Below are 13,855 nucleotides of genomic sequence, written 5' to 3'. Positions count from 1 at the left end.
ATAAGTTAAAGAGCCAGAAGGCCATATGAGTTCCTAATTTCCTTCAGACATACAGGTTCTCTGCTGAGCCAGAAAAAAGGAGAACATACCTGTATGTGTGCATCCTGGACTGCAGATCAAATTCCATACCCTTTCCTAGCAACCCCCAAGTTAAATGCAGCAGCATAGTAACTGAGACTTAGAAAAGGAACCTGCAACTCAAAGTGCCTGCATGTTCCACCTTTCTAGGCAGTCCTAGATATTTCACAAGATACACTTAATCAACAGCAGAAGTAAGAAATTTATTTTCATCAAAATAACATTTTAGACTCTGGAGACTTTCTAAACCAACCACACGTTAAGATATGAAAATCCCTGGCAAAAATCCAAAGCACAGACTTGTCAACTAATCGCAAGTATTCTAGAAAAGCTTTTAGTGACAGTCAAGTAAACATTGTGGTTAAAAGCTTAGGCTCTGGGATATGAATTAAGGATCTACCTCTCATTAGCCATAATCTCTAACATGTCTAACATATACAAAAGGTTCAATAAATATTACTCATTATTATTACTAATCTAGTCCCTCACTACAAAGCATATTTATAATACCTTCTCCTTTGAGGAAACACGTGAGTCCCTACTGAGCCTTTATGACGTGTTAAGTACTATTTGTTCATTCCGTGTGTGTGTGTGTGTGTGTGTGTGTGTGTGTGTGTCTGTCTCTCTCTCACCATGTCATCTCCTTTGTCTTTTTTCACTCTAGAAATTGCATACCCCAGATTATAAAAGGAACTAGGCCAAACTACAAATTCACACAAAAAACACTGGAGCCAAATCAGTCAATCAATGAAAAGACTTCCTTTTGGGGGGGACTCAAATATGATAATGCATATTTTATGATGAAAATAATGAACAAAACCCAATAGTAATCGCTTAACAATACTTTCTCCAAGACTTATTAGATAAATCTAATAACATAAGCCTCCCTTCAAACAGCTTTGATGTCAGTATGGCTAGCCCATCAAGTATTTTTAGTGATTAGGCATTTTTTAGAAGCATTTTATTCAAGGAAAAAAATAATAATAAATACAAATACCTTTGGTGCCACTGCTTAGTTTTACCCTTTTTCTCTTGCCCAGACCTTGACTACCATCCTGATCATCCTGAAGGAAAATAAAATTAGCATTATACACGGTCACATTCATAAATTGATACACTTTATAAATGTGCTTACAAATTACATTAAACACATAATATATGCATGCTTACATACTACTAATCAACATCTATGTATTTGCTATAATATATATTTTAGTGTTAATTTTGATTTTAAAATACAGTGAAATATCCCTAAATATCAAAACACAAGAGCTCTTAAATGTAATCTCTGCTTCTAATGGAAGACTCTTAAGTACCCCAAAATGCCAAAATAAAAATTTTCCTAACCTTATAAATTAACATCGAATGCACGAAGAAGCTAAAGGGTGGAATGAGAGAGATTATTATAGGAAGGTAGGAGAGAAGAGGAGAGGACTAAAACAACGAATAGAGGAAAGGCTTTGAAGGGTCTAAGAAAAAATGAGTTCAACAAATCAAATTTTGAAAAATAAACACAACATATTAGAAGTTGGAGTTGACAGTTAAAAATAATAATAAAAACAAATTAAAATATGCTTAGAAAAAAAATCCAAAAAGGAAATACATTCTGCTCAATGTGATATATATATATCTATCTCCTAGAAAAACCTCGCACTAAAAATAACAAGGCTTATGGGGGAAAAAAAGGGTAAGGGATGGACACTCACAACCTATTCAAGTTTGTAACCAGAGAAGTAACAAAAGCAGTAATTGGTACCTGGGAAGATCATTTGCAGGCCCAGGCAAACATCATGTGGTGGTTTAAGGCTAGATCAGAGCATGTTAACACTGTACAACAGAGTAAAGAAAGCCAGCCAACTATGACAATGCAGAGGGAAGAGGAGCAAAGAAGGCAGCCTGCCTCTTGTAAAACCAAGGTGAAAGTAGTGGTGCACCTCTTGGGGAGGAAGCCCTGAGTGTAGGTGCTCATTTCTAATTTTCTTAGTATAGTGCTGAAAAGGTTCCTGCTGTCTTTGCAGCAGAACTCAGAGTTTTTTCCTCTCCAGCTAAAGGTTATGATTCTACCCCACTATCCCAGCTCTCCTAAACCAGGGATATTACATATGAATCAACAACTTCCACATTATAATGACATATTTTCCCTATTTTCCAAACATATATGAACCAACCAATATTATAAAGAGGTGCGGTAATGTGGCATATAGTCAGTTGTGCTAACAATGGTATTGGTAGCAGGTTAGAACTGTAGTAAAAATTCCAAGATACTTTTCTCAATTAGCACCCATCAAATTTCTAAAGCAGAAAAGTAGCCTCAGCTTCATGCTGGAGCTCTATTTACTGGTGCAGCTTCCTTGGCCTAAATAATAGCCTTAACTTGGGTTTCCGTCAAGCATCAATCCTCAGGGCCATTTTCTGGGGTTTTCCAGAGCTACTACTTAGCTCAGTCATTCAGCATTTACTGGGCACTTCAATATGTCTTCCCTGTTAATCTCCACCTTTGCCAGGCCTCTCTGGCCATCCACCAGGCAACAGAACTAACAGTCAAACTACAATCCCTCTCTGCCACTCTAAGCTTGCCACTGGAGAAATTCACCAGAAAGAAATATGAAGCCTTAAAAGACAGAAAACAGACACAGGAATGTAAAAGCATACTACAGGGCCCAGAGGGTTCAGAAATTTAAGATTTCAACTAATAGCCATTTATGAAACTGGTTCTCCAAGACCTGAGAGAAAAGGCAAACTTGGAAAAACACGTTATGTCCTAGGTGAGAATTATTTCATAATTTCAAATATAAACTTCCTATGAAAACAGTATCCTTGATCAAGTGATGGTCACGGCAATATGAAGTTTTATAAATTTCCTGGCCTTATACACTTAAAAGACAAGTGGAATTAGCCAAGCAAAGAGGGGGAAAGTCATGCCAAGAAGAGAATACAGCATAAGCAAAGGCAAAAGACAAAAGTCTGAAAACACAGACCACTGAGTTGGCCTTAACATCATTTTAGATATCAAATACAGCTAAGAAGGGAGATTATCTGCATCTGAGCTGGTGGGAAAATAGGTACTCTTACATACCAATGGTGAGAATATACAGTAGTAAAATTTCCCTGAATGGCAATCTGGCAATCTTTGGAACAGAAATTCCAGTTCTAGGAATTTAACCCAAAGAAATAATCAGACAAGTGAATTGGGACTATATGCATACCTATTCATCACAATGTTATTTATAATGGCAAAAAAAAAAAGTCTTTGGTTTCCAATAGTAGATGATTAGGTAAATATATAATAGCACACCTGTACCATATAAAGAAAAACAACCCTGGAGCTCTATATTCATTGTGACCAAACAGATGTTCAAAAACTATTATTATAAACGAGAAAAGCATGCTATTTTAAAACAGGGAATTTTAAAGCATGCTATTTTAAAATAGGGAAAATATGTCATTATAATGTGGAAGTTGTTGATTCATATGTAACATCCCTGGTTTAGGAGAGCTGGGATAGTGAGGTAGAATCATAACCTTTAGCATATGCAGTATGAAATTATTTAAGTATTGATAACATTCACAAATAAAATCTGTTAGTATATTCCTTTTTATAGATGTTCAAAACTGTCATCAGTGAGAAAAGCAAGTAATACAGGAGTATTAACAGCATGAAACCATTAAAATATGACATACATAAAATCTGTTAGAATGTTAGACGTTTTAAAGTCATAATACAGGACGAGGCGCGGTGGCTCACGCCTGTAATCCCAGCACTTTGGGAGGCTGAGGTGGGTGGATCACCTGAGGTCAGGAGTTCGAGATCAGCCTGACCTGTATGTTGAAACCCCGTCTCCACTAAAAATACAAAAATTAGCTGGGCGTAGTGGCAGGCACCTATAATCCCAGCTACTCGGCAGGCTGAGGCTGGAGAATTGCTTGAACCCGGGAGGCGGAGGTTGCAGTGAGCTGAGATTGTGCCACTGCACTCCAGCCTGGGCAACAAAGAGATTCCATCTCAAAAATAAATAAATAAATAAATAAATAAAGTCATAACACAGATGAAAAAGAAAAAGAAAAAACTGCCGGGCGTGGTGGCTCATGCCTGAGATCCCAGCACTTTGGGAGGCAGAGGTGGGCGGATCACCTGAGGTCGAGAGTTTGAGATCAGCCTGACCAACATGGAGAAACCCCATCTCTACTAAAAATACAAAATTAGCTGGACATGGTGGCGCATGCCTGTAATCCCAGCTACTCGGGAGGCTACAGCAGGAGAATAGCTTGAACCCGGGAGGGGGAGGTTGCAGTGAGCCAAGATCGTGCCATTGCACTCCAGCCTGGGCAACAAGAGCAAAACTCCATCTCAAAAAAAAAAAGAAAGAAAGAAAAAGAAAAAAATTTAAAAATAAAGAATGTTAGAGGTTTACAGTGAGTCACCACTAAGTGATAGAGATTTAGGTAATGTTATCTTTTTGTTAACATTTATTTTCTACTTATTCAACAATAAATATGGATTGTAGTTTTAAGTTAATAAACATCTTTTTAAAATACAAGTCTGATTTCCAATACTATTTGTTCCAACAATAACAGATTACTATATTATCAGTTATAAGTTCTATATTTTTATTTTTAGAAAGTACAGTACTGTTAACAAACAGAAATAACTCCCAAAAGTAGAGAATTCAGGCATTAAGGAAAACGAAAGCAAAACAGTTATCATAACCACAATTTCCCATTCCTCCAAATTCATGATGTGGAGCTAAGGTTCATTTGTCCCTGAGGAAGCAGTACAGGATCCTAAGAGAAGATGATGGTCCAACTGACAAGAGGAAATAAATCAAATACAATCTCAACCCAGACAGCATTTGTACAGCCCTCAGGAACTTTTCAGACCTTAAATAGACCCTGAGCATGGAAGTAGGCACTATTGCTACATGTGTTTCAGGCACAAAATATGGACACAGGTCCAAATCATTTTGGAAAGAAACAAGAAGACATGAGACAAGAAAATCCAAGAAAAACAGATTCAAACTCCCAATCTGCAAAATCTACAGATGGTTTCTCAACCTAAATTAACCTTTCTTTTTTTTTATGGATTTTCTAGACAGTTTTCATCACATTTTTTCATAAATGTGAGCTTCATAAAAAGAAGTCAGGTAAATTCACAGCTGGTTACAACAATACTCAAAGAATATTAACACAGACTACATAGGGCTAGAAGGAATATTTAATATGTCACCTTACAAAAATGAAATACAAAGATCTTAAAAGACTATAACAATAAGATGAAACTTGAAGATTTATGTAAGCCCCTATAATCAGACTGTTTGCTTTAAATCAACTTCACAAGTATAACACTACAAGGGAGTTCTAACTTGTCAGCTGTAAGGTGGGGCCCAGGGGGAAATGTTGGGCATTTTGTTTGACCTCTGTGGCTCCTGCCAACAATTTAGGATAGCTGCTAAAAAAATAACAAAAAGCTTTGGGCCTTAATGAAGACACGGTATGCTTATCAAAAGATGTCCCATCACTGTGCACTAAATGAGGACATAGATTTTAAAAGAAAATGAGTTTACTAGACAGTGAAAAGAACTATGCGCGACAGAAAATATTAATATCTAAAAGTAAATATTTAAAAGTGTCATCTGGAAATAAAAATCTTTCTCGAAGGCAAAACAAGAAATATGCGAAAGTTACAATATTTAACAGAATATTGAGAAGAATTTAATAATTAGAGCTATCAAGGGAATAAGTTGCCTCATAAACTAGGTAAGCTCCCTACGATTGGAAGTATTTATGGAGAGGCTTACCAACTGTCAGGAATGTTGTAAAATCAATTCCTGCACTGGAAAAGAAATACATTAAATATTTCTAAGGCCTTTCCCACCAACAGTTTATGTGATTCCCTGCCCTACCCTTACCATTAATGTAATTTATGATACCAAATTAAAATTAAACCTTATGCCTCCAAAAGTAAAATTAACTTTTTTTTTTTTTTTTTTTTTTGAGACGGAGTCTCACTCTGTCGCGCAGGCTGGGGTGCAGTGGCGCGATCTCGGCTCACTTCAACCTCCACCTCCCGGGTTCAAGCGATTCTCCTGCCTCAGCCTCCCCAGTTGATGGGACTACAAACGCGTGCCATCATGCTGGGCTAATTTTTGTATTTTTAGTAGAGACGGGGTTTCACCATATTGGCCAGGCTGATCTCGATCTCCTGACCTAGTGATCGCCCACCTCGGCCTCCCAAAGTTCTGGAATTACAGGCATGAGCCACTGCACTCAGCCTTTTTTCTTTTACCTATTCACTTATGAAAAGTATCTCTGATTTTTTATTTCAACTGTCCTACTTTTGCTATTATTTTTGGAAAGCTGTTGTTCACTTGGATTGTGTCTTGAATAAAGACAAGAATATTCAAAGCATATCTACACAGTAACTTATTTTGCAAAGTGATTATTTCTCAATTATGTAAGAGTATACAGGAAAAAAAGAAAAGTAAACAAGGAAAATTTATAAACAGTGATAATCTTTGCATGGTAGGGCTAAATGTAAATGTTTTCTTTTTGTTTTTTTTCTGTCTGTTTTGAGACAGGGTCTCCTTCTGTCACCCACGCTGGAGTGCAGTGGCACAATGTCAGTTTACTTCAAGCTCCGCCTCCTAGGTTCAAGTGATCCTCCTGCCTCAACCTCCGGAGCTAGGATTACAGGCATGTGCCACCACGCCTGGCTAATTTTGTATTTTTAGTAGAAACGGGGTTTCTCCATGTTGGTCAGGTTAGTCTCGCACTCCTAACCTCAGGTGATCCGCCCGCCTCGGCCTCCCAAAGTGCTGGGATTACAGGCATGAGCTACTGCGCCCAGCCAAAACATCTTTTAATTGTTACAATTCCTACTCTATAGTAGTAATTAAAATGTCATTGTCCATTTATTCTCATCCTATCTTCCTTTATGATATCTTAAATTACAACAATAAAATCATGAAAAGGGTTTGCTTAACAATCCCATGGGCCTATAAGGTAATGGTGTAGAAATTCTAATCCTGAAGCCATACCTAGCTCTTCACTAAATTTCAAATATAAATACTAAAGCAAATATGTCATTTGTGCCTACAGTTCCAAGTAAAATGCAACATGACATTAAAAGCCTTAATGAATATTTAAATGGCATAAAATAGTTATTTGTTCAAGAACATCTATATTTAAGTACTCTTCCTCTATCAACCTCTTTCCATCTATCTTATCCCTTCATCTATTTTCACCTTAATCTATTCTATTCTATAATAATTATTGCATTTTGACCATTTTAATATATGTTAAAAAATACTTTGAGAAGAACAAAAGTAAAAGCAAATTTTAAATAATAATCATATTCATTTTTAAAGGGGTTGATGGAACTTATCTTTCTTTCCAAATAAATCGCACAAACTCAATTAACATTGCTTCTTGCTTATGATGCCTAGCCACCAACAGAATTTTTATTCCATGTAGGCCATTAGTCCTAATAAAATAATGTTTTCCACTAATAAACAAAAAACAAACCAGATTAAAACAGGATACACAACCCCAAAAAGAGACTAGCGGAAGAGTCACAGTAGTTTCATAGCCTCATTAGTAATTAAATTCAAAAATATATTTTGTTCTTTAACCTACAATGAATACTAATAAAATTTCAGTATATTTTCTTCTGCTTTACAAAGTTAAAAGTCAACTCTCGGCTGGGAGCCATGGCTCACGCCTGTAAACCCAGCACTTTGGGAGGCCAGGGCGGATTACGAGGTCAGGAGATCAAGACCATCCTGGCTAACACGGAAAAACCCCATCTCTACTAAAAATACAAAAAATTAGCCGGGTGTGGTGGCGGGTGCCTGTAGTCCCAGCTACTCGGGAGGCTGAGGCAGAATGGCGTGAACCTGGGAGGCAGAGCTTGCAGTGAGCCAAGATCACGCCACTGTACTCCAGCCTGGGCGACAGTGCAAGACTCCGTCTCAAAAAAAAAAAAAAAGTCAGCTCTCCAAAATACCTTACAGGCTGGGCACAGTGGCTCACGCCTCTAATCCCAGCACTTTGGGAGGCCAAGGTGGGTGAATCACCTGAGGTCAGGAGTTCAAGACCAGCCTGTCCAACATGGCAAAACCCCATCTCTACTAAACATACAAAAATTAGCTGGGTGTGGTGGCACGCGCCTGTAGTCCCAGCTAGTCGGGAGGCTGAGACGGGAGAATCGCTTGAACCTGGGAAGCAGAGGTTCAGTGAGCCAAGATCACACCACTACACTCCAGGCTGGGCAAAAGAGTAAGACTCTGTCTCAAAATAAATAAAATAAAATAACCTTATAATCTAAATATAAGTTTTTATTCTCTTGATGTACAATAGTAACTACTATACTTAAGGAAAGCTTTGATTTTCATTAAAACTCTGTAATAGCCATTATTGGCTAAAATGGCATTACTTTATCAGTTGTATTTTTTCCCAAGAGATAGTGCCACTAAAATAGATAGAAAATTTATAAGAAATTATTGGTACATTATTTAGCTATTATCACTACCCACTATTGGATTATCAACTGAATCCAGGGAAAAGAATGACTAATGTCATATCCTGGTTGTGGAAGTTTTAAAACATGTTTACAAATTCTCTGACATTCTTCCCATCAAAAGGTGGGATCTATATCACCTCCCACTGAATCTGGACATACTTTAGCAACTCGTTTATAACAAAAAGGATGAAGTGACACCACATACCTTCCAAGACTAGCTCAGAAAAGGCTCTACAGCTTCTACTCTTGGGCTGTTGGCCTGGGAGAAGTAAGTCACTACTATGTAAGATGTCCAACTTGAGACCACCATGCTGGAGAAACCACATGTTGTCATACTGATCAACAACCAGCTGAGTTCCCGGATGGTCAGCATCAACTATCAGCCCTATGAGTGAGCCATCTTAGATCTCCGTCTCAGTGTGAAGCCCTCAGATGACTATGGCTGCAGCCAACAACTAACTGCAACCACATATGATGACCAAAGGAAGAACTGCCCAGATGCCATTCTCACGTTCCTAAGTCATAAAATTGTGAGCAAAATAAAATGGTAATTTTAAGACATAAAGCTTTGGGCAAATTTGCTGCATAGCAACAGTAATGACAATCATGGTTTATCCACTTTATAGAAAGAACACTTAGACCAGCAGATAGAAGAACTAGTGCCCAATTTCAACTCTACCACTAACTAGACGGCATTTACTAGCCTGAGTGAATCAGTTAATTCTATGGAATTCAGTTTTTTCATCCATAAATAAGAAAGACAAGATGAATTATATAGTCCCTTTTAGCTCAAGCAGTCATAATTTTTATAACCCTTGAATTGCTTGACACTAATTTTCATTTCGTTTTTGTTGTATCACATGACTTTTCTTTTTTTTTTTCTTTTTTTTGAGATGGAGTCTCACTCTGTCACCCAGGCTGAAGTGCAGTGGTGCAATCTCAGCTCTGCAACTTCTGCCTCCAGGTTCAAGGGGTTCTCCTGTCTCAGTGCCCTGAGTAGCTGGGATTACATGCATGTGCCAGCATGCTCAGCTAATGTTTGTATTTTCAGTAGAGATGGGGTTTCACAATGTTGGCCAGGCTGGTCTCGAACTCCTGACTTCAGGTGATCTGCCCGCCTCGGCCTCCCAAAATGCTGTGATTACAGTTATGGGCCACCACACCCAGCTGACTTTTCTAACTCAAGACTTGACAAGTTTAAAACCATAAAGCAAACACCTTATTTTATATATATTTTTAAATATATAATATATAATATATATTTACATATATATTATATAATACATATAAATATATAATATATAAATATATAATATACATAAATATACAATATATAAATATATGATATACAAATATATTATATATAAATATATACATATACAATATAAATATATGTATATAATATACATATATAAATATGTGTATATTATTTATTACACATGCATATTACATATAAATATGATAAATATATATACATACATAAAATAAATGTATGTATATAATATACATATATAAATATATGTGTATATATACATACATATATAATTATATATGTATAGAATACATAATATAAATATAAATATGCATGTATAATATATAATATATTATATATTATATAAATATAAATATACATATATAATATAATTACATATGTATGTATGTATATACATACATATGTAATTATATTATATATGTATACATGTATACATATACATATACCTATATGTATACATGTACACATATACATATATGTATACATATACACATATACGTATATGTATACATGTATACATACATATATAATTATATGTATATAATTATAACATAAATATAAATATACATATATAATATATAATTTATTAATATATAATATATATTATATAATATATAATATATAATATAAATATACATATACATATATAATTATATAGGTATGTATATATGTGTGTATATATATATAAAGTATCACTGCACTCTAGCCTGAGAGACAGAGCAAGACCCTATCTCAAAAAAAAAAAAGAAACATACGGTAGATACCTCTGGCTAAACAACTCTACTTCAAATTCTTAAGTTTTCAAATGCTCAAATGACCCTATTTTTATCCCTTTCGAAAATATGATCAATATATAAACTATAAAAAGATTAGCTTTCTGGGGCTGGGCACGGTGGCTCATACCTATAATCCCAGCACTTTGGGAGGCCAAGGTGGGCGGATCACCTGAGGTCAGGAGTTCAACACCAGCCTGACCAATATGGAGAAACCCCATCTTTACCAAAAATACAAAACTAGCCAGGCGTGGTAGTGCATGCCTGTAATCCCAGCTACTCGGCAGGCTGAGGCAGGAGAATCGCTTGAACCCGATTGGAGGTTGCAGTGAGCCAAGATCATGCCACTGCACTCCAGCCTGAGCAATGTAGCAAGACTCTATCTCAAAAAAATAAATAAATAAAAAATAAAGGTCAAAGAGTCTAAACTACTTAAATGTATTAAACATACATCACATGCTTTAAAAGTAAATCTTCTCAGCTATAACAAAAACAATGTATTATGAGAGACTAGGGGCTGAAATAAAGTATTTTAAAGTTGTTAACGTCAAAAAGTATTTACCATGATATTCACACTGAGACATGATCATAATTAAGGAACAAATGGTTACATAAAACATACTATACACAGAAGTTGCTGAAACAGAATCTAAGAGAAATGAACATGGATGGAGCAGGAGGCCATAATCCTTAGCCAACTAATGTAGGAACAGAAAACCAAATACCATATATTCTCACTTTAAGTGGGAGATAAATAATGAGAAAATATCGACACAAAGGGAGAAACAACAGACACTGGGGCCTACTTGAGGATGGAGGTGGGAAACAGAAGTGAGGACCTAAAAAGGACAGATTAGAAGCAATAGTAATGAATAAAAAAGGGGCAATATTTAAAATTATCTGATATCATCTAGAAATTACTTCTAGAAGAGATTCAAAAGCCCCTCAATACACACACACGTGCACACACAAACACACACACACAAGGATGTCCTTCTAGCACCCAACCATAAAATAGAATGTTGTTGCAATGCAGTTGTGTACAATGAAAGTCTCCACGGGAAATTCAAATGCTAATCTGGAGAGTTCAGGCCAAGATACAAATGATTGTTACTTCTGTCCTAGACAGAGGAGAAGGCATCTGTATTGAAGATCAGCTTTTTACATATCCAGAAATAAAATTCAATTCATGAAAATAAAGTAGAATTGTTAGCAAGCCTGTTGGATACATAATGCTAGGCATGCTAAAATAATATGACAATTCTAACCCACCACATAAATATAAACTTAAGACCACAGATTTTTGTTGTTTTAAATCAAGTCAAGATGTTTATTTTAATAAAGTGCTCTGAACAATGACCAAACCATTTCATCATGCAATAGTTGTCTAAAGTTCCTACTGGCTACAGATATAAGACCCCTGCTCAGGTGGCTTTAGCTAAAGAAGTGCCCATTCATTCACCCATTCATAGTCAACTCCTACTCTGAGAACTCACCTTTTAATAGGCCATTCCACCTCCCCACAAAATGCCCTTAGAGCAAAATAAGCAGTTTAAAACTATATGTGTATTACCAATTACTTCCTTCTTTGGCATACGAAGAATTAGCAGTCTTACTTCCACCATTCCCCTCCCCTATCTTCAAAATGGAATTATTACAGTTTAGTTAAAATAATAATGTTTATATGTTTTTGAAAGTCTATTTTAAATATCAGAAAATTTTTCCCATTTGTCATTATAACAATATGATTCTCAGAAGTTATTTTGTTACAAAACAGAAGCAAAATTTATAAGCTAACCATTTATATAAGTTTTTTAAATTACTCTATTTTATTTAACTAACACACACATAGTGTTTACAATATGCTGGGCACCAGGGCTGTAAGTGCTTACATATGTTAACTCATTCAATCCTCATAATATTCTCATGAAATAAGTACTATTATTATCTCCATTTCACAGATAAGGAAATTTAGACATGAAGAAGTTAAGACACTTGCCCAAGGTTACACTACTAATAGGTAAAGGAGCCAGAAGTCAAACCCAGGCAGTCTAATTCCAGAGTCAGACTCCTACACAGCATAATAAACTGCCTCTCCAATCTGATGAAAATTCTTGAAAATTGCCCAAAATGAGACTCCACAAAACGTAACATTGTGTGAAAGCCTTTTTAGAGGGGAAAAACTATAAAATTTAAATTTTAAGGTATTAAATCAATTACAAGACTTCCACAACAGAAATCATCCCTTTAAAAGGAGTATATTTGGCTTAATTCACATTACATTATCAACTCAAAATGAATTTCCAAAAGAAAAAAGATATATATGTTTAAATGTAATTTTATTTTTTAGATTTTAATTAAATGTATTAGAAATATAAAATTTAAGTTGAATAAGCAACAAGATTATAAGCAAATATAACAGCAATTTTTCTCTTATAAATTATGTAATAAAATATAGAAATATAACAATGATTTTTCCTATTTATTATTAATAAACACTATAAAAATTGAAATTTCAAATTGATGGTCTTTTTCCCAGTACATAGTTTTAAAAGAAAATCCCTGACATGTAAAATGTAACTTTATTATACGATTAGAAAAACAGTTCCATTTCATAGTCTTTTAATAAATTATCCTAAACTTAGCGAAATTTTCAAAAATAATTTCATTGTACATATGACAACTATACGGGTAAATTTGGGGATAGCCTCTGAAGAGAAATCTCTACCTCTTTCTACCCACTTTTAAACTGTGAAAAAGAAAAATGAATTATAAACAAGAAGTAAAAATCTAGTTACACACCTCGTTCTGTCACTAAGTAATTGTGTGATCTAGGCTTCCCAGAAGCCATCATGGGCTTCAGTGTCCTTGTCTATAGAATGAGAAACTTAAACTACATAATGCCTACAAATCTATACAGTTTCAGAACTATAAAAAAGTATAAAATAATAAAAAAGTATAAAAAAGCACAAAATTGTACTTTTTAAAAAGTTTTGAACTTTAAATCTCACCTCATCTGAAGAATCTACTTGTCCCAAAGTTCCTGTTGCGCCTACGAAACCTTTGGAGGAGAAGAAAAATAGTTGTCCTTCATAGTTGCTACATATTGCTTTATTTTCAAATTATTCTGAGAAATACAAATATCAAAAAGCTAAGTTTTGTTACGTTAGGACACCTCATTCTAACAGTTATCTTGGCAAAGTCCAACTTTTT

General features: G+C 35.2%; 1 protein-coding gene across 9 annotated transcripts in view; it reads right to left on the bottom strand.

Annotated features, from left to right (window-relative positions):
* UBR3 (ubiquitin protein ligase E3 component n-recognin 3) overlaps nucleotides 1–13,855 on the bottom strand; it is a 262,210-nt gene that overhangs the window by 197,512 nt on the left and 50,843 nt on the right. For 8 of the 9 annotated variants that reach the window (XR_010150127.1, XM_063791293.1, XM_016950002.4 and 5 more), the window contains exons 5-6: nucleotides 13,654–13,703; nucleotides 1,076–1,142 (exon numbers count right to left, since the gene is read on the bottom strand). Coding sequence is in view for 7 of the 9 variants with exons in the window: in XM_063791293.1 (XP_063647363.1) it covers nucleotides 1,076–1,142; nucleotides 13,654–13,703 (117 nt within the window). In the remaining 2 variants the exon portion in view is untranslated. Of the gene's footprint in view, nucleotides 1–1,075; nucleotides 1,143–8,801; nucleotides 8,883–13,653; nucleotides 13,704–13,855 lie in introns of those variants that run through there. The other variant, XM_016950006.3, reaches the window with a different exon arrangement.

Source organism: Pan troglodytes, chromosome 13 (genome assembly GCF_028858775.2).
Source record: "Pan troglodytes isolate AG18354 chromosome 13, NHGRI_mPanTro3-v2.0_pri, whole genome shotgun sequence".
NCBI lineage: Eukaryota > Metazoa > Chordata > Mammalia > Primates > Hominidae > Pan > Pan troglodytes.
The sequence above is the reverse complement of the archived record's forward strand: the minus strand, read 5'-3'. Positions and strand labels throughout refer to the sequence as shown.